The following is a 21295-nucleotide window of genomic DNA, read 5'->3' on the forward strand; positions in this document are numbered from 1 at the left end:
ATATTTTAAAACTGGTGATATATGGTTCTTAATAGTCTATGCAGCAAGCAGCCTATTTTTCTTATATTGGATCAATTGAACTTTCTGGACAGTTTTCAAAGGCAGCTAAATTTATAGTGTATTTTAAGAATGCAATCAAAGCATGGGAAGCTGTGGACAAAAAAAAAAAGAAAAGAAAAAAAAAAGAATGAAAGCCTGACTGTCACAAGATAAGTGGAATAAGTACCTGCTTGTTCTTCCCCTCCCCCTCTCTCAGACACACATACACACAAACTCCTTCCCCTATTCCACCCCTGCCCTTGCCACCTGTACCACTCACTTATCTGACTTCCTCTCTGGTCCCTCCCCCCCTCCCTCAGACACCCCCCCACCTAGACTGCCTACTCTCTCACACCTGCCCCCACTCTCTTTTTCTCTCCCAAGCAAACTTTGTCCAGTGTGATCAAGATAGCCTGAGTTTGAAATACAAGCTTCAAACCTTGGATCCATTCAATCCAAAGAGATTCTGAAGAGAGTGGATGAAGATGCAAGATGTGAATTCAAGAGAGCTACCCCCCTCCCCCCAAAAAACCAGCCCTATCTTAAACCGCTCCTGCGGAGCGGAATAAATAAAAGGGTAAGGGATGTTTGGGAGGAGTTAGGGCGGGCCCTGTCCGGGATAAAAACTTGCAAGGCCCAATCTGGAGCCGCTTTGGGCAAGCTGCCAATGGGGCACGCTGCCAATGGGGAGCCTCGCCTGGCCCGCCCGGGAACTCACTGTGCAGATTGAGCTTGCAGCCCGCATGGTGAGTCATCCGGCCCGGGTCCCCCTCCCCCTTCAGAAAGGAGCAGGGACGCCGTGTTGAAGACGTGACGTCCCTTCTCCTTTCCCGCCCCGGCTCCTTTCTCCCTGCCGTTCCCCCCGGCTACGATGGGTGGGCTGTGGCCTTCTCCTGGAGGCAGGAGCAGCCTCGCCATGTCAGCAGAGAAACCCCAGGGAGAAACCCAAGGGACGCGCCGCCATCAGTGAGGGGTGGGCCGCAGCCTTCTCCCGCCGGCAAGACCAGCCTCGCTGCGTCACTGACATGGTGAGGCTGCTCCTGCCGCCGGGAGAAGCCCCAGGGATGAGCCGCCATCAGTGGGAGGTGGGCCGCGGCCTTCCCCCGCCGGCAGGAGCAGCCTCGCCGTGTCACAGATGGCCTGCCGCTGGGAGAAGGCCCAGGGATGATGAGGGGTGGGGGGATGTGCCCCCACCTTCTCCTGGCCCCAGGAGACCACCCCCGGCCGGGAGAACGCCCCAGGTCCAAGAATACTACGGGAGCTAGAGCTTGGCAGTGGGAAGAGGAAAGGGAGGAGTTGTCCAGTCTGTAAGGGCATTGGGTTGAATGTGTGTGTTGTGTGGGAGGTTGTGGTGGCGTGGTGGCAAATGAGGGTATGGGTGTGGAGATATGGGTGTCAAGAACCTGTGGTTTGGAATGTCCCTTGAGTGTGGGGGAGGACTGAACTTTGGGAATTGTGGCATAGTGGTTACAGATGAGCTTTCCAGAGCCATGTCTTCAGATATGTGAAGGGAAAATCAGACTGGAGACTCTTAGGGGAAGATTGCATGGCAACCAATTCCCCCCAGTTCTGTGTCATTTCCCTTCTTGTGTGAATTAGGCCAGACACCGAAATGCCCCTCTGCCCTAATACACATGGGGTAGTCACAGTACACAGGTGTCCACCCTGTTCTTTCTTTTCCATTTTTCACTGTTGATAAAATGTTATGTGCTCACATGCTTTTTTCATGGTTGCTCCTTAGAAGAAGAACAGATTTTTGTACCCTGTTGTTTACTACCCAAAGGAGTCTCAAAGCGGTTTACAATCACCTTTTCCATTCATCTCCCCACAATAGTCAACCTGTGGGGTATGTGGGGCTGTGAGAGGTCTGAGAGAACTGGGAATGGGCCGCAGTGACCCAGCAGGCCTCAGATGTCTCAAAGCATTTTCCAATCGTCTTCCCTTTCTCTCCCCATAACAGATTCCCCATGAAGGAGGTGGGGTAGAGAGCCTCACAGGGAAGCTGGCAACCCTAAGAGGAAGACTCTATGTGCACAGCAGTCTTGACCTTAGTAAGGTTTTTTATACTGGTTTTTTATATGCCAGGCCAAGGTTGAAAAAAGTCATTTACTTGTTCACTATTTACAGTTTCAGGCTGTAATTATTTATTTAGATCTTCCTGCACTTTCTAGACTCACAGGACTGATGCTAGTCTGCCTGTCTGTGCCCCAGAATACAAACAGTTGTGGCCTCCCTGTCAGCCAACTGTTTGGCAGAAGGGAAAAGTTCCCCACCCTCAAAAGGAATGCCCTCAGGCTCCCCTGCATTGCTCTCTGAAGGAAAATGCCTGTCAGAGGCTCCTTCGCAGCAGGCCTGAAGGGAGGGGGGGAGCATACTCACCAGCCTCCTGCCAGCTCTGTCAGGGTTTTGAGGCAATTTACAGTTGGACATGACAGTTAGGACAGCCTTGGGGTGAAAAAGCCTGTCCAAGCCTCTGTTCCCACCCCCCTTGGCAGCCCTACTAACCTCCTCTCCCTTTGGTAGTCAGGAGCAGACTGGCAGCCATGTCTCTAGATTGCCCCTGGCTGGATGGAATTTTGGTCTGTCTGGGTGAGGGGCCAGTTGTAAGTTCGGGGCCAAGGGGCCAATTGTTGACCCCCCCCCATCATGGACTGAGCCCACCCCAACACCCCTTACTGTTTTATTAAGAGGGGACAGATGCTTTATCACAAAAAACATGACGCATAAAAAATCAGTAGGAACTCAGAAGTTGAGCTGTACAATAAAATAATGTAAAACTTGTTAATTATTTATTATAGTGCACAATTAAAAATTTCATTAAAACTTCATAAAAACTAACAGCACATAAGACCAAATGCGTTTCGACCCTTCGACCCTCCTCAGTGGTCAGAACTGTGATAATACACTCTATATAAAATATCTATATTAAACTCATTATAAAGTGTAGCTGAGTGGTTGAATGGGATCTGTAAATTTTTTCTGATGCACATGAGATACACTCTCAGCACAGAATTATATAATAGCAAAGAGTTATAACCCTAGGCAGAGCCTCTTGTGGCGCAGAGTGGTAAGGCAGCCGTCTGAAAGCTTTGCCCATGAGGCTGGGAGTTCGATCCCAGCAGCCGGCTCAAGGTTGACTCAGCCTTCCATCCTTCCGAGGTCGGTAAAATGAGTACCCAGCTTGCTGGGGGGTAAACGGTAATGACTGGGGAAGGCACTGGCAAACCACCCCGTATTGAGTCTGCCATGAAAACGCTGGAGGGCGTCACCCCAAGGGTCAGACATGACTCGGTGCTTGCACAGGGGATACCTTTACCTTTACCTATAACCCTAGGCATATATCATAGGAGGTTGTCTCCAAAAAGGATATATTGGTTGGATGGGTTAGCATGACCATATATGGTCATAATTGCTCGATAAATGTTTAACAAATTAAAAAAATATATATAAAAAATTAAATAAACTCCCACCCATTTGGGAAACCGTTCTAGGGCCATGATCGTCATGCTTCTTGCAGTGGAGGAGGCATGAACACTACAAGCCAAGTTAGCTTTCCCTCCCCTGCTCAAGTAGAAACAGGGGTGAGGGAATGGGGCATTTGTGCTGCTATATTCAGCCCCAGCAGGGAGCAGGTTGTGATCTCAGGGCACCCTGTTCTAGACACCTATGTCCATTTTCAAATCCTAAAAGTCCACCATTCCACAGAGTCATCGAGCTTTGCAACGAACGTCCTACTGGAGTAGGAGTAGCATGACTAATTAGACTAGAGAGGGTCAGCCCACTACAGCCCAGTAAAGGCATACTAATTTGCATAGCCCTGTCTGGAGAAAATGGAGGCGTGACCTAACCATTCCTGGATGATTTCCCCCACTGAAGGAGAACACCTTTTCTATCCTGTAGAGGTGGCATTTCTCTAATGGCCTTTATTTTGTCCTCATCTGGCCTAACCCCCTGGGCACTGACTATATGTTCCATATACTTCACAGAATCCAATTTAAATTTAATATTTTCTTATTAAATTATACATTCTTAGCCCTTGCTTTTTCCATTACTTGACTCAAAATCTGATCATGCTCTTGAGTGGTTTTGGGTGCTAGAATCATACAGGAATTATTAAACTATACACTACACGGAACAAAAAAGTGATTAGCTAAAGATTTAAACTTAATAGTGGTATTAGAATCCCTGTAAATAAAATATGAAACCTATGAGAAAGTGTATGCCTAGAGTATTTACAATAGCCATGTTTTGTAGATAGTCTAGACAATTTGCCCTAGAGGAGCTGAGAACCTGTCACAATTCATCGGTATTAATTTATAATCCTCATCACCATTATTCACAGTGTTATAGCATAGTAGTCTGACCTAAGGTGAGCATTTCTGACGTTACAGAACTCTTCACTTGAATTGCTCTAGGTTATGGGATGAGACTGTTTTTTAAATCATTTCCACCATCTAAATTCCATCTAAAATATTTAACTGATGTCCACAGCAGTCATTAAGCCTAACGGTCTGTTTCACTTGTATTTAATTAGCACACGTCAATACAAAGTTGGCAAACATATATCTTACAATATTGGCATATTGCCATTCAGGAGGAAAGTAAATTTTGACATTTTGTATAATTATATTTAGCAAATCACCATTCTGTACTTTTCTAGAGATTACCTTTCTCAACTTTTGAAAGGTGATAAAGCCAATTATGTTGACAAGTGATGAGAACCCTTTAAAAGGCAGGTTCAATTGCATACCTAAAACAAAAAAGATAGCTAATTAAAATAGCTGAGATTACTCCAAGGCTTAGACAGAACAAGAATAGTCCTGCCTTTAACTAAAAGTTTTAGCTTTAAAACTCCCCAACAAAACCCTGACCTCAGCTACTGAATAAAATCCTTTGTATCGTAACATTTACCATCTGGGGACCTCCCTGACATCAATAGATGTACAAAATTTAAATTAACAACAGTCATGCAAGAATCTGTATTGGTCTCTTCATTCCTATTAAAATACACTTGCATTTTCAAAAATTAGAAACAGATAATCTCATTTTTCAGTATAAAAAAGACAAATTTCAGCATGGTATAGTTGTTAAGAACTGTGTTATCTGGAGGACCAGGCTTGATTCCTGCTCTTCCACTTGAAGTTTACTGCGTGATCTTGGACCAGTCATAGTTCTCCCAGAGCTCTTTCAGCCCCACTTACCTCACAATGTCCCTGTTTTGGGGAGGGGAAGGGAATGCAATTGTAAGCCACTTTGAAACTCCTTAAGCTAGGGAAAAGTGGGGTTAAAAACACTCTTCTTCTTCAGGTTGATGACTTATTTTCAACAAAAATACGAACACAATATCAGTATATTAGCATTTTACAAAATTCAAAGCAAAAGGAAAAGACCAAACTTTACTCTACTTTTGAAACTGGTTATACCAGTGTGGAGCACAGAAGAATCATTTTGAAAAGGTGTGAAGGAGCAAACATATCCTCACCCAGCAAGAAGAGTTACAATTCCTTGTTCTTGGAAGTAATTACAGCATCTCACTCTAGGAGAGAACCTAACAGTTCTGAGCCATGGTTTTCCACCATTAGTTTAGCAGGTGCACCTCCATCTTGCAAGCTGGATAGTGGATCTCAATACTTTTTGGTAGAAAGCATCAGCAAATGTCATTCTGAACACTTTTGGACTGAACACTGTTCAAAGTCAGGCGGAAAGCATCAATCACAGCACCCTGCATGGTTGGCTCTTCAACAGCCATATTGACTTTCTAGGTTACAGAAGATAACCACCTCTCCTTGCAAAACCAGCCTGCATGGCCCTTGACTGTGTTAGGAATGTCCAAAGTATGTCACTGCCTCCTTTGGTTGTTAAGTATAATCTTTTGCAAACTACACATATGTCTTTTAAAGGCTTGGACAGTTCCCCAGCACCTACCATATCCATGTAGATATTAAGATACAGCTGGTGATACATAGCTGTCAGAAAATTCCCTATGCTAACTACACAAGGAAACCCTTGACCATCTGGAAAAGACCAAAGTCATCGCTAGAGTGATGAAACCAATTGCAAGGGTTAATAGCCTTGTCATCACTCAGAAGAATGGGTCACTTTGCCTTTGCCTAGACCCCTGAGACCCAAACAAAGCCATCTGGTGGCAGCACTTTCTAATCCCTAAAATTTTTTCACAGTCATGAAAGAAAAAGATGCCTAGTGGCAAGTCAAACTCAACAAGGAATCTAACCATGCACATTCAAAACTCTATGAGGTTGCTACCATTTTAATAGGATGCCTTTTGGAATCAAGTCAGCCAGTGAAGTTTTCCAGCAAAAGAATAATGCGTGCTTCTATGACATTCCAGGTATGCATATCATCACAGATAATATGCTCATTGCAGCCTCCATAGAAATAGAAAACCATCAAGTCCTGCAACAAGTCTTGAAGAAGCCTTACCAGAAAGGGATGAAGTTCAACTCAAACAAAGTTAAATTCATGGTTGACAAAGTCAAATACATGAGGTACATTATTTCTAAAGATGGTCTTTAATCTGATGATGCTAAAGTACAGGCCATAATTCAGATGTGTCTGCCAACCAAAATAAAATAAAATGGCTTTGGTGTACTGTACAGCAGTGGTCCCCAACCTTTTTATCAGCGGGGACCACTCAACGCCGGGGACCACTCAACGCCTTTTACTGAGGCCCGGTGGGGGGGGGGGTAGTTTACTCCTCTACACTCAACCACTGCCCTAACACTCTCTGATCGCTAGGGTAATGTTTAAACATCCCTTCACAACAATGAACATAAGGAACATTTTATTTTCATGGAAATTTTAACTCATGACAATGACAAATCAATGGGAACCCTGAGCTTGTTTCTCTGCAACGAGATAGTCCCATCTGGGACTGATGGGAGACAATGATACCCGAAGTGTGTTGTAAGGGGCCGGGGGGGATGAAGTAAAGGGCTGGGGGGGGGGGAGAAGGCATCCTTTGGGGCCCACCTCCAATTAGTCGAAGGACCACATGTGGTCTGCGGCCCACAAGTTGGGGATCGCTACTGTACAGTATCTCTTTAGGTACATCTCTAATGAATCAGCCCTGACAACCCTTCCATGTACATTCCTGTGGAAGGATGGAGCCTAGCAGTGAGGCACAGCTCAGCAAGATGCACTGGATGCTCTTAAGTTAAAACAACAGACACTACAACCCCCTGCTCAGATTCTTTGATCAACAGAGAAGCTGGTAGTCCAAGCTGATACCTCCAAAGACAGCTTGGGTGCTTGCCTAGTCCAAAAGATGTAGCCCATTGTCTATACCTCTCAAGTGCTTACACAGGCTGAGCAAAATTATGCACATATTTTAAAAAGAGCTTCTGACCATCATGTTCACCATGGGGAAGTTCCATTAATATGTGTTTGATGTACCAGCGGTGGCCCAGTCAGATCACAAGCCACTGGAAACAATCATCAATAACCCCATCTGCCAGGTTCCTGCCAGACAACAGAGGATGCTCTTGCAGCTACAATTGTATGATATAAGAATTGTCTATACAAAAGGCAAGGACATCTTTATTGCTGACACATTGCCCAGGTCCCCCATAAACACCTGTCAGGAACACAAAGATGTTCTCCAATATGAAAAAGTAATCCATGCAATCACACAAACTGATCAAATCAGAGATAATTTGCTGTGCCAGTTGCGAGAGTCCATTAGCATTGACACTGTCCAAACCAGCCTCAAGGCTCACCACCTAAGGTGGCCCCTTAAGCAGAAACAAGTAAAAACAGAACTTAAAGCATACTGGTCTCTGAATAACCACATTTGTGTTGAAAATGATTAGTCAATGATTGGCCCAAAGACAGTCATAACTCGTGAACAGTCATAACTCACGACATGTTGAACTTATTGTACTGACCACATCAAGGAATCCAGCACACTAAAGCACAGGCTCACAATCTCATGTACTGGCCCAGCATGAATGCTCATATTGAACAATGAGCTGCTCACGATGTCTGTCATTGCAACCTGCCAATCTGCCACAGAGTCCACGCTACCGTATATAATCCCAGGCCTCTCTTGGATCAAAGTGGCAGTTAAAACAGTTCTGCAGGGTCTGCAAAAGAGATCTTCCACCAGGCTTTTGGTCGAGATTGACCGGAACCAGCAACACCTGCTGGGCCCCTGAACCTCCCTCCCAGGAATCCATGTACCTGAACTGAACCGTGGATCTGTTTGATTGTTATCCTTAGAATTATTATTCTAAGTACCCTGAAATATTTTGCTTCCAGAGAAAACCGCCTTTTCTGTTGTTGCCAAACTGAAGTCTTTCTTTGTGCACCATGACACGCCCAAGGAAATGTTTTTTGATCATGTTCCTTTTGCAAGCGAAATTATGCAGCAGTTCACCAAAAAAAGGGGCATCACACTCCAGTACCCATTGTCTCAGTCCAGTGGGTAAGCTGAATGCATGGTCCAAACTATTAACATATGCTCCTTAAAGAACTCTAAAAGGGCACTGATCCCTATTTGGCCTTCTCAACCTCCCTATGTAATATATGCACACCATTCCAACCGCCAACAGCATCAAAAATTCTACTATGATGGAGAAATGGAGGAACCAGTTTGAGCTAATGATGAAGTACACATAATAACAATCAAGGGCTGGTTACCAGATACTGTCACTGCAGAGAGGGATGAACCAAAATGTATCAGGTGAAACCCCCTGACAGGGCAACCTTCAGAAGGAACAGGAGGCACTTGCAAAAGATTCATTCAACCCATGCAGGTTTGGCCATACCACAGCATGCTCCCACAGGACTCTTCCCTGGAAAAGACAACACTTTGATGTGCGAGCACTGCTCTGATTCCTGTAAGCACCCAGAGATTACTCCAGTACAGTACACTGATTCTATGCCGGGAGACACTGTTCATTCTGCAAAACCTCTAAATACTGTCAACAAATCTGCCTCAAACAGTCATCCAGGCATGTTAGTTGCTTCTTCCCCAAAGTAAATATGCTTATTTTTTAATGCAGAAGTGAAAACTGCTTGAACCACAAATCTGCGATAGATATTTCATTTGGGGACATGTCACACTAGGGGATACCCAAGTACATAGGGGGAATGTAATATATGGAACGTGTCTCTTAATGAGCCAGGTTTAGGTCCTTAGTGGAATTCCCTCCCTTCACATTAAAGGGTGTGCCTTCCAGAATGTCATATTTAGAACTGGGTTGTTGGAAGCTACCACTCCAATATATGTTGCTCCCTTGGCTTGCTATTTTGCACATTAACACAGGTTCTGAAGACATCCTGCCTGCTTCATCTCTCTAGTAGTAGTAGAAGTAAATGAAATAGTTTTCAAGCTGGCAATGGCAAATGAATAGTTTATTCCACTATAAACAATTCCTCAAACTTCCAAAACATCAAAATGAACTCCTAGGTATTTTTTCATTTTTGGTATCTTTGTCAGTGATGTAAAATACTCTTTAACCTTTAATAATAGGTCCTCTTTAAATGCATTCCTAACATGTAGCAATGGGATGAAATCTTAATCCTATGATAATATGGTATCCACTATACAAAGGTCTACAAATATCAGCATCACCATGTGTAAATGCTCTTTAGTAGTGATCCCTACTAGAGGACCGGTAGGAGGGGCCTTTCCCAGTCCACTTGGCCTGCGAAGGGCTCTCACCGCATTACCGATGTGGCGAGAACCTTTCCTGGCCCGGGAAAGCCCTTCCCGCCGGTCGTGCACCTTCAGAGGTGCACATCCGGTGGCAGGGGCCTTTCCCGGCCTGCTTGCCCCGCAAAGGGCTCTCGCCATTTCACCAACGCGCTGAGAGCCCTTCACTGGCCAGCCACCACCTGCAGAGGTGGCCTGAGCCCCTTCCTAGGTCAATTTTCAAAATGGGCTTTACTGCTAGTAACAAAAATAATAACATGCCATAAAATAGACAAAAATACATTTTTAAAAACTGCTAGTAAGCATTTAACCAAATACTTTCATAAATAAAATTGTCTTTAGCTGCCTCAGAAAGACTGAGAATGAAGAGGGAAGGCACACCTCCTTGGGGAGTTTGTTCCATAACTGTGGAGATAACACCCTTTCTTGTGAATCCAACAGATGGGCTTCTTTGGTTGATGGGGTAGTCAAGAGGGCTACTATCCTTCAGATACCCTGATCCTAAGCTATATAGAGCTTTAAAGGATAAAGCCACACCTTGAATTGGGCTTGGGAGTACATTGGAATGTAGTGTAATTGTCATAATGTCTGGGTTGCATGATCTCCCCAACTAGCCCCAACCCAAATGCAGCATTTTGCACTAGCACCCCCAAAACAAGCATGGCCAGTTCAGGAAGAAAAATGTTTGAGTAGCAACCCTGCTACACCAGCAGAACCCTACACTGTCCCCGTCGTCTACTTTCAGGAGCACACACTCAAAACTGGTAGGCTGCTGGATGATGTAGTCCCTCCTTTCCTCCTGCACTGCTTTGGGCTTGTTGTCAAACTCTAATTATGACCAAACTGTCACAGACTCTGGTTTTACCCTGTGCAGACATTAATGGTAAGCTGTTTCAACAACAAGGAAATACTGGAGGAAATTAGAGCTTGTGAGGAAAAGGAGGAGGGAACATACAAGAATCATTTCCAATTTGACATTACATCTGAACCAAATAACTAGGTACAGTTTGCTACTTTTTCCTTTGCCAAGGTCCAAAATCTCTCTTTATACATGTGGTTGCAGTCAAAAAGTGGAATGACTGTGAATCCACAAGCAAGACTTTATTATTATTATTATTATTATTATTATTATTATTATTATTATTATTATTATTATTATTATTATTATTATTAGATTTATTTCCCGCCTCTCCCGATAGGCTCGAGGCGGGTCACAACAACTAATCCCATTAAAATTCCCATTAAAACATTAATCTAGTAACATGACAGCTAAAAATCCCATTCCTCCCCCAATTATCAAAGAGGTGAAGAGGAAAGGATAGGGGAGTAGCGTACACTCCAACTCCTAGGGGGGGAGCTATGTCCCTGATTCGCTGACCCCAGCCTCAACCATAGACCTGGTGGAAGAGCTCCGTTTTACAGGCCCTGCGGAAAGCTGACAAATCCCGCAGGGCCCGCAGATCACCCGGGAGCTCATTCCACCAGGTAGGGGCCAGGACTGAAAAAGTCCTGGCCCTGGTCGAGGCTAGGCGCGCTTCCTTCGGGCCGGGGACGACCAACAGGTTCTCACCCACAGAGTGTAAGGCCCTGCGGGGGGCATAGAGCGGTAGGCGGTCCCTCAGGTACGTGGGTCCCAACCCGCGTATGGCCTTGAAGGTTAAAACCAAAACCTTGAACCGGATCCGGGCAGCAATTGGCAGCCAATGCAGCTGTCTTAGCACCAGCTGGATGTGGGCCCTCCAAGATGTTCCAGTGAGGACCCTGGCAGCTGCATTTTGTACCAGCTGTAATTTCCGGATCAGGGACAAGGGTAGGCCTGCATAGAGAAAGTTACAGAAATCTATTCTGGAGGTGACTGCTGCATGGATCACTGTGGCCAAGTGGTCAGGGGACAGGTAGGGCGCTTCTTATCAGGATGGGATTTCAACAAATACAAAGAGATCCCCCATCAAGGTTCAGATTTGAAAAAACAATGCAAAATGATCATGCGTCATTGAAGGTAGTTTCCACAGTGAAGGATGGGGGAAAATAGCATAATATTTAAAATCTTCTCTTACCATTACAATGGAAGTTTTTAATGCTATTACTTTAACTAGGATTCCCTCCTAAGCAGGGTTTGTCTATTCCAATGGGAATCACTTGCATTACACACAATGGTAAGCACGGTTAAGGCCGAAAAATAAAATTAGATGGAAGTTGTCCTGCATGAAGGAAAAGGAAGTGAATGCACAAGCCTACAGTACATATCTCATTATTTGACTAGCATTTCATATTTGTCTTCCCAATCATCTGAAAGAGCTACACTGAAGTACTTTCTGCTTTTCCAGAGTTAATAAATTATTTTATATTTGACATTACATGGTAACAAAAATAATGCAATGGACATAAATTACCCACATATTAAAGCATTATGTTTTATGACACTTTTGGACACATATTATCATTTAGTGAAAATTCCTCAGAAAAAGTGTTGCATATTCCTGATAATTTTTCTGGAAACAAAAATATAATACTATGAATTTATAAATACTACTAAACCAAGTATGACACAAATTGGAAAAGGATGTACTAACCAATAAGAAGAAGGGTTCCAACTGCCAAACCTCCACCTAGAAACAATGTAAATTCAAGAAGTAAGAATACATATTAATGTTTTCAAGAATTAATTTGTAACATTAAGGAAAGGTGATACAGAAAGTTTAAATGTAATGTGAAAAACATTTTAATTACCTTTATAATACTTCTTACAATTCACCATTAAATAATTACATATTACATATAATTATATATCACACACTACAATTACTTTCACAATATAGTAAAAAATCCTGTAGAATTCTACATAACTAAACTTACGGACTTTAATAGTGCTGGTAGAGCTAGCAATTCCCTCTTTTAGTAAAATGTTCTTTTATTCCTATTTGAATAAGAATTTGAAGTAACTGACACAATTAACGCATCACTGCTATCTAATGACAAGCAGTGACTCAGCTGAATACAATGCTGTCCAAAGGGTTTTATATTGGTCTGGGAATGGTTGCCTCTCTCTTGTACCAGTGAAGCCCAACATCCAACAAACACACACCAGCACAAGTAACTTAGCCTAGCGCAGGCTTTCTCAAACAGGGTTTTGTGAAACCCTGGGGTTTCTCGACAACCCTGGAAGGGTTTCCTGAATGGGTAGAAATTAATTTTTTAAGATATTAAAACTTGCTAAACACTTGGTGATATGATCATATATTGTCATGTTGACCTCTCCCCTCCTCCCAAAATGGCCAATGAGCCTGGAGAGGGTAGGAAGGGAGGACCCCAAGTGGACATGTACACAGCTATGCTTCCCAATCATATTCAGCACAATCACATCACTATTGGGTTTTCTTCTAAGTCTGAAGAATGTTTCAGGGCTTTCTCGATGCTAAAAAAAATGAGAAAGGTTGGCCTGGGCACACTATGCAGCTACACGAGGACAGTTCTTCCACTTAAATAAAGTGGCATAACTTAGTTTTGAGTGTAAGTTTACCCTGTGTCTTTTCACTCAACTTAAAATCACAGATATATTTTGGCCCACAAAGCGGGCTAAAGGGAGTGGAAAGATCCTCCCCCCCCTGGCGGTGACAGGGTTTTGCGGCCTGCAGGTAGGCTGCAAACTCCCCCCCCCACCTCCCTCCCAACAGGAGAGTACCTGCAGGCCACAAAGCCCTGTCGCTGCCTCTCTCCTCGTGGGCGACAATGGAGGCCGCAGACACAAGGCTTCTAGCAGGCAAGGAGGGAGGGTGGGAGCTGGAGGGGGAGGGCCCTGGACAGTCTCCTCCCAGGAGGCTGTTTCCCAAATATATAAGGAAGCGAAATAGTGTTAAGGATAAACTGGAGGATGAAAAAATCATGAACTTCCTATGATAAGGGGGGAAACCAAAAAATATAAATCAGTAAACTAACTCACTTAGGATAGGCTAAGTATGGGCAAGTAGGAATGAAGTGGTAGCCATCTCAGATCAAGATAGCTTCAAATTTTAAGAGGGGTAGGCTGAAAATCCACAGTGTTAACTCACAGTCATCAAGTTAGGTGCATGCCATTAGTTCTGTTAAAATCAAACTATGTACTTCTTCAAGGGTAAAACTGGTGCCTTTGCTCCAAACCACAAAGTCCACTGCTTGTATACAGAGGGGAAAAACCCTTATTCTGCCATCTATCATCAACTATAAGGAGTGTAACAGTGTAGATGATACTATTCTCTCCCCCTCCAAAAAATGTACCATCATTTATAAACAAACAAAGATAGCTTCCCTATCTGCCCATCTACACATGAAAATAAATATGTACTATAATGTTCAATCTAGACTAGGGGCCAAGCCTGTTGCATACAGGAAAGGTATGATCTAGTAGGCATCACAGAAACTTGGTGGAATGATTCTCATGACTGGAATGTAATGGTGGATGGATATGAACTGTTCAGAAAAAACAGAATAGATCGAAGAGGTGGAGGAGTGGCACTGTATGTGAGGAAAGGGCTTACCTGTCAGGAAATTCTAGTGAAGGAGAGCATATCTACAGTGGAAAGCATCTGGGTGAAAATAAGCGAGGGGAAAACAAAGAGTGTGGTGGTTGGTGTCTGCTACCGACCACCTGACCAACGAGAGGATGTGGATGCTGTACTTTGTGAGCAGCTTGAGAAAATATCCAAGCGGCAGGACCTTGTCATCATGGGTGACTTCAATTTCCCAGATGTGTGCTGGGAAACAAACTCTGCAAAGCGTCCTCAGTCATGCAACTTTCTGACCTGCCTGGCTGACAATTTCATTTATCAAATGGTAGATGAACCCACAAGAGGTTCAGCCATACTGGACTTAATACTGACCAACAGGCAAGAGTTGGTGGATGAGGTGAAGGAGGTGGGGACCCTAGGGGGAAGTGACCATGTCCTCATAGAATTCCTTTTGAGATGGGGAGCCAAGGAAGCTTGTAGCCAGACGCGGATGTTGGATTTCCGTAGGGCAAACTTTAATAAACTCAGAGACATGATGAGTGTCATACCATGGACGAGAATGCTGGAAGGGAAGGGAGCATGTGAAGGGTGGGCGCTACTCAAACAAGAGCTATTGCATGCTCAATCAATGACTATCCCAGAAAGACGAAAACTCTGCAGGAGCAATAAGAAGCCTATTTGGATGAACAGAGAACTTCAAGAGGAACTAAGAAAGAAAAGGGAAATGTTCAGGAAATGGAGGGAAGGACAGAGCTCTAAAGAAGAGTACCTACAGGTTACTAGGCACTGTAGATCAATCATCAGAAAAGCCAAAACTGAGAGTGAGCTAAGATTGGCCAAGGAAGCCCATTGTAACAAGAAAAGATTTTTCAGTTATGTGAGGAGCAAACGTAAAGTAAAGGAGGCAATAGGCCCACTGTTGGGTGCGGATGGACAAACTCTAACGGAGGATGCAGAGAAAGTAGAAAGGCTTAGTGCCTATTTTACATCTGTTTTTCCCCACAGGTCAAAGTGTTTAGGCACATCTAGAGATGGCCGTAGCCAAAGGATAGTGTCTGGGTGGCAGGTTAACATGGATTTGTCGAGAGTTTGTCGAGAGGCATTTAGCTGCACTGGATGAGTTCAAATCCCCTGGTCCGGATGAAATGCACCCGAGAGTGCTCAAAGAACTTTCCAGAGAACTTGTCCATCATCTTCGGGACCTCTTTAAGGACTGGAGAGGTCGTGGAGGACTGGAAGAGAGCAAACGTTATTCCGATCTTCAAAAAAGGGTGGAAGGATGACCCGGGAAACTACAGACCAGTGTGTCTGACCTCTGTTGTGGGGAAGATAATGGAGCAGATATTAAAGGGAGCAATCTGCAAACATCTGGAGGACAATTTGGTGATCCAAGGAAGTCAGCATGGATTTGTCTCCAACAGGTCCTGCCAGACCAACCTGGTTTCCTTTTTTGACCAAGTAACAGGTTTGCTGGATCAGGGAAATTCGGTTGATGTTGTTTACTTGGATTTTAGTAAAGCTTTTGACAAGGTTCCCCATGATGTTCTGATGGATAAGTTGAAGGACTGCAATCTGGATTTTCAGATAGTTAAGTGGATAGGGAATTGGTTAGAGAATCGCACTCAAAGAGTTGTTGTCAATGGTGTTTCGACTGGAGAGAGGTAAGTAGCGGGGTACCTCAGGGCTCGGTGCTCGGCCCGGTACTTTTTAACATATTTATTAATGATCTAGATAAGGGGGTGGAGGGACTACTCATCAAGTTTGCAGATGACACCAAATTGGGAGGTCTGGCAAATACTCCGGAAGATAGAGAGAGTTCAACGAGATCTGAACACAATGGAAAAATGGGCAAATGAAAACAAGATGCAATTTAATAAAGATAAATGTAAAGTTCTGCATCTGGGTAAGAAAAATGAAAAACATGCCTACTGGATGGGGGATACGCTTCTAGGTAACACTGTGTGTGAACGAGACCTTGGGGTACTTGTGGACTGTAAACTAAACATGAGTAGGCAGTGTGATGCAACGGTAAAAAAGGCGAATGCCATTTTGGGCTGTATCAACAGGGGCATCACATCGAAATCACAAGATGTCATAGTCCCCTTGTATACGGCACTGGTCAGACCACACCTGGAGTACTGTGTGCAATTCTGGAGGCCTCACTTCAAGAAGGACGTAGATAAAATTGAAAGGGTACAGAGGAGAGCGACAAAGATGATCTGGGGTCAAGGGACCAAGCCCTATGAAGATAGGTTGAGGGACTTGGGAATGTTCAGCCTGGAGAAAAGGAGGTTGAGAGGGGACATGATAGCCCTCTTTAAGTATTTGAAAGGTTGTCACTTGGAGGAGGGCAGGATGCTGTTTCTGTTGGCTGCAGAGGAGAGGACACGCAGTAATGGGTTTAAACTTCAAGTACAACGATATAGGCTAGATATCAGGAAAAAAATTTTCACAGTCAGAGTAGTTCAGCAGTGGAATAGGCTGCCTAAGGAGGTGGTGAGCTCCCCCTCACTGGCAGTCTTCAAGCAAAGGTTGGATGCACACTTTTCTTAGATGCTTTAGGATGCTTAGGGCTGATCCTGCGTTGAGCAGGGGGTTGGACTAGATGGCCTGTATGGTCCCTTCCAACTTTATTATTCTATGATTCTAGGAATACAATAGGTGCTACATTATGGAGTGGAGTGGAAGAACTCCCCAGGGCTTGGAAAGGCTGCAGGCAGTTGTTACGGAACTCACCGGCAGGGGCAGCTCTCACATGGCTGGGATCTGCAGCCTCCACGCCTCAGAGGGAAGTGGAAGGAGGAGGGGGTGGTCAGGGGTGGAGGACGGAAGGCGACGACAGGCAAGCTGATTGAAGAAGAAGGCACTCAGGGGTGGGACAGCCACCCTGAGTGGCACTTAAGCCATAAGATTCACTCCTCCCCCAAGGCCTTACCAGAAATAAGTAGAACAGATATTTCATATGGGCTGGGGGGGGGGGCAGTAGAAAAATATTAAATAAGAAAACATTATTGCTTGAATTCTAACAAATGCAAATGGAAATCACTTTGAAGAACAGGCTATATGTACTTCTTCATTCCCACCACAGTCTTCCTGTGTTCCCCTCCAAAATCAACTTCTAAAAGGTATCTGTCTGAAAGTGGTAGAATATCTGCAGCGTGAAGGAAAATCAACAATTACCAGACTTTTAAACTTGTGTGCTAAGGCAATTGTCCGCAACCTTTTTCAGGCTGCGGACCGGTGGCGGTGGGGAGGGCAATCGCCCGGCTACGCATGTGTGGCCGGGGTTGCGCATGCGCGTTTGTGCCATGTGTGGCCGCAAACACGCATGCGTGCAGCAAACACGCGTGCGCGCAAGTGCAGTGCATGCGCTGCGCACGCGCAAGTGCAGTCGCGCATGGTGCAAACGCACATGCGCGGCCTGCGCGGCCCTGCGGAGGCAGGGAGCTGCGGCCCAGTTTGGGGACCACTGTGCTAAGGAACTTTGGGTGCAAACCCATGTTATTTCTGTAATCTGTAAGGAAGGTCCAGTGCTTCTGTAAGCAAGGTCCAGTAAGCAGATCCAGTAATCTGTAAGCAAGGTCCAGTGCTTCTGTAAACAAGGTCCAGTGCTGTGCAGACTATTTTGCAGTCACTAGACTTGCAGCCATTGTTAAATATAAAATTAAGGTATATACGATATGATTTAGAAATTTGGAATGACAATAATATATCAAAAAGCCATCTGTATGAAACCTTTTCAAGATGAATGGAAAATTACAGTGAACAGATAAGACTTTACATGCTAGCTGAAGGGAAAGACAAGCTAGCTAATCTCTGATTACATAGATCCTCTTTCCTAGTTTTGCCAAAACACTTCACAAGTTTTATAATATTCAAATTCTATAAAGATTTAACCATTGTATTTTTATTTACACAAATATATTGTATTCTTACTGTTGATTTACTTGGTAGGGGAGTAATGGGTGAAGGATTTTATAGTTATAGGATAGGATGCATTTCAGTGCAATGTTGAGAGCATTGCTGATGACCCGTTTGTGGGTTGTGGCTCAAGGTAAAATATCGCCCTTTTTAAATCACTATCAGCAGAATATTTTTATTAAGAGAGAGGCACAGAGAGAAAGAAAAGGCTGTAGCTCAAGTAGATGAAATGTTTTGGCTGTAACGATCAGTTGAAATATTATATAAATGTGATGCAATCCAATCCTATCCTATTACTTGAAAGTAATGCTAGTTTATGGGGGGGTGGGGGGTTCAGTCTTTTACAGGATTTTTAATATAGCCCAAAACATTTCATCTACTTGAGCTGCAGCCTTTTCTGTCTCTCTCTCTGTCTCTCTTAATAAAAAAGAAAATGAGTTGTAAGAATCCTTCACTAATAGTTTTTTTCCTTTTATTTTTTCCATTCTAATTTTCCTTAATTCTGCTTTTGCTCCTAGCAGTAAGGATTTGCCTTGAAAGTTTACACATTTCTCTCAGTACCAAGGACAAAAGATATGACATAGAATAAGCATATTTTACTGAAATACCTAGATGGCAGTTCTAAAATACATAGTTAGAAGCAAGTTGACCTTACTTCCAAGTAATAGGATAGGGATGGATTGCATCACGCATATAAAGAAGCACAGACATCACTAAATGATGAAACAATTGTTTGGAATAAATACGACATTTTAAAACTTCAGATATGTATTTAAAATGCTTTATATACACAACTGGAAGGATAATGTTTGATATTTTAATTTTTAAAGCCATTTTTAAACAATTATAGTTTAAAAAGGTAAAGGTAAAGGTTTCCCCTGTGCAAGCACCCGGTCATGTCTGACCCTTGGGGTGACACCCTCCAGCGTTTTCATGGCAGACTCAATACGGGGTGGTTTGCCAGTGCCTTCCCCAGTCATTACCGTTTACCCCTCAGCAAGCTGGGTACTCATTTTACCAATCTCGGAAGGATGGAAGGCTGAGTCAACCTTGAGCCGGCTGCTGGGATTGAACTCCCAGCCTCATGGGCAGAGCTTCAGACAGCATGTCTGCTGCCTTACCACTCTGTGCCACAAGAGGCTCTTCAATTATAGTTTAGATAATACAAAATGCTTTACAGATTTATTACAGAAATAAAAATTCATAAGAAATGTGAATACTGGAGATCTGCACAGGAATGTTAGTAATTAGAAAATATTAAAAACACACCCTCCCCAATAAACTAGCATTAAATTAATTCATTCAAAAGCTCATTGGCGAGATAAGAGCTGCCAGAGTCCATGATACCAGGGCAGATCAATAATTTAAGTCAGGCTTGGCTATGAAGCAGGATACAGGAGCCAAAAAGCAAACATCCCAGACCGTGCCGCGACATTCCCCGCACATTTACTGGCATACTACAAAACTTGTTGATGTGCGCGCCGAAGCGGCCACGTGGACTTCAACACGTGGCAGATGTTTACTGCCAGCATTTCATCCGTTCTTAGCCTGTCACTCGATCTACATATTCCCCGAGGCATTCTGAGTAACATAAAAGTTAAACTCTGTCAAGCAGGCGCAGCGCCCTATGCGAAATTCCTAGACTCGCAGGCAACACTAACGCCAGAGCTCGGCAGCGAAAAGGTGCAGCCCGGCTACTGTCAACCTTCAGAGGGCATCCCTTTTCAATTACATCGGCTGCCTTGCCTGCCCTGGAGCGCGGGCCGTTTGCTGTGGCGACCGCGGGCCGATACCTGCGCCCCCGACTCAGGACCACCAGTCCCAATGAGGGTCGGCGGAGCAGAGAGACCGAGCGAAGTAGCTCGGGCAGAGAAGCCCGTCGGGAGCTCGGAGAAAACCCCGCCCCTGCCCAGCCCAGCCCTCGCAGGCTTCCCAAGACCCAGCCGCCGCTACCGCCAAACCCGCCGACAGGAAATATGCCTGGAAGAGAGTCCGAAGCGCTGCTGGCACCAACCTAGAACATGGTCCAGGGAAGGGAGGCCGCTGGAGAGCAGGAGCTGCCCGTGCCGCACCGACGGTCGAGTGCCCGGCAGCACGGCCAAGCGGCTGCCTCCGCCGCCCGGTGCCTTCCTTTGGAAACTCGTGGGAGCCCTTTCGCTTAGTGTCAACTCCCCGGTCGCCAAGGCCGCCATCTTGATTTCTGCTCTGTTGACAGGGGGGGGGGGGAGACGAAGCGGGGACCAATAGGAGGAGCGCTTATTGGCAGGCGCACTTACGGTGGCTCGAGGCTTCCTGTGGCTGCCGGTCCAAGAAGGTGAGTGGATGTGGCGGGGAGAAGCGGTCTTTGGCGCCGGCTGTGTAGGTAGGCAGTATCTTAGTTCTGTCGGAGGCACCGTGCTATTTCGACTAGAAACATGTGCCTCGCAATGAGGAAGACGCCCGTGAACATGGAATTTATTCTGTTCCCCGCATCAGTACCGGGGCCTCTTTCATATCTGCAGAGCGGGCGCATGAGAATTAACCGAAGAGGCGGAGAGAAGCCCGTGGCGCCCGAGCCCTCCACACGCAAGGGTGTGCGGGGGCTGCATTGCCAACTCCTTGGAGAGAGAGCGGAGGAAGAAGCCCTGCTCTCTTAACGAAAGCTTACTGGACTGTTATTTCCTTTTGCACCATGACTACTTTAACTGCCAGTTTCTACACATTAAGCCTCTATTAAAGAGTCGGGGTATTTCTCTTGAGATCTGTTTGCAACTGTAGATTGCTATAACTGGGCAAGCTAGAGGGGTGGTTGCCACTGAAGATTGCCAACTTCCTGGCAGGATTTGGAAATCTCCCAGGATTACAACAGATTTCCAGATTACTTAGATCAGTTCCTGTCATCAGGTTAACTTTAGAGGGTGGCCAGGATTTTTTGAACCCTGAGTTGGCACCCTTATTACTACCACATGCAAACCAGACAAGCTTTGTGGTGGCAGCTACTGGGCCCAACCTGAGTAAGCCAGTGTCTGCTGCCCAGATGCAGGTTCAGTAAGGTTGGTGCTGACTGACAGACAAGCACCTTGCCTAGCGGTTTATAAAATTATATGCATGGAATCCCCTTCTCCCAAAATACTACAACTCAGGGGCATCCAGTGAAGCTGATGGGCTCCCAAAATACTAGGACTCAAGGGCATCC

General features: G+C 44.9%; 1 protein-coding gene across 1 annotated transcript in view; it reads right to left on the reverse strand.

Annotated features, from left to right (window-relative positions):
• ELP4 (elongator acetyltransferase complex subunit 4) overlaps nt 1-20409 on the reverse strand; it is a 250605-nt gene extending 230196 nt beyond the window's left edge. Inside the window, exons 1-2 of the mRNA XM_077321956.1 lie at nt 20135-20409; nt 12289-12324 (exon numbers count right to left, since the gene is read on the reverse strand). Coding sequence (XP_077178071.1) covers nt 12289-12324; nt 20135-20312 — 214 coding nt within the window. The 5' untranslated portion in view covers nt 20313-20409. The remainder of the gene's footprint in view (nt 1-12288; nt 12325-20134) is intronic.
• Nucleotides 20410-21295: the final 886 nt, after the last annotated feature.

The sequence above is a fragment of the Paroedura picta genome, chromosome 2 (genome assembly GCF_049243985.1).
Source record: "Paroedura picta isolate Pp20150507F chromosome 2, Ppicta_v3.0, whole genome shotgun sequence".
Lineage (NCBI taxonomy): Eukaryota > Metazoa > Chordata > Lepidosauria > Squamata > Gekkonidae > Paroedura > Paroedura picta.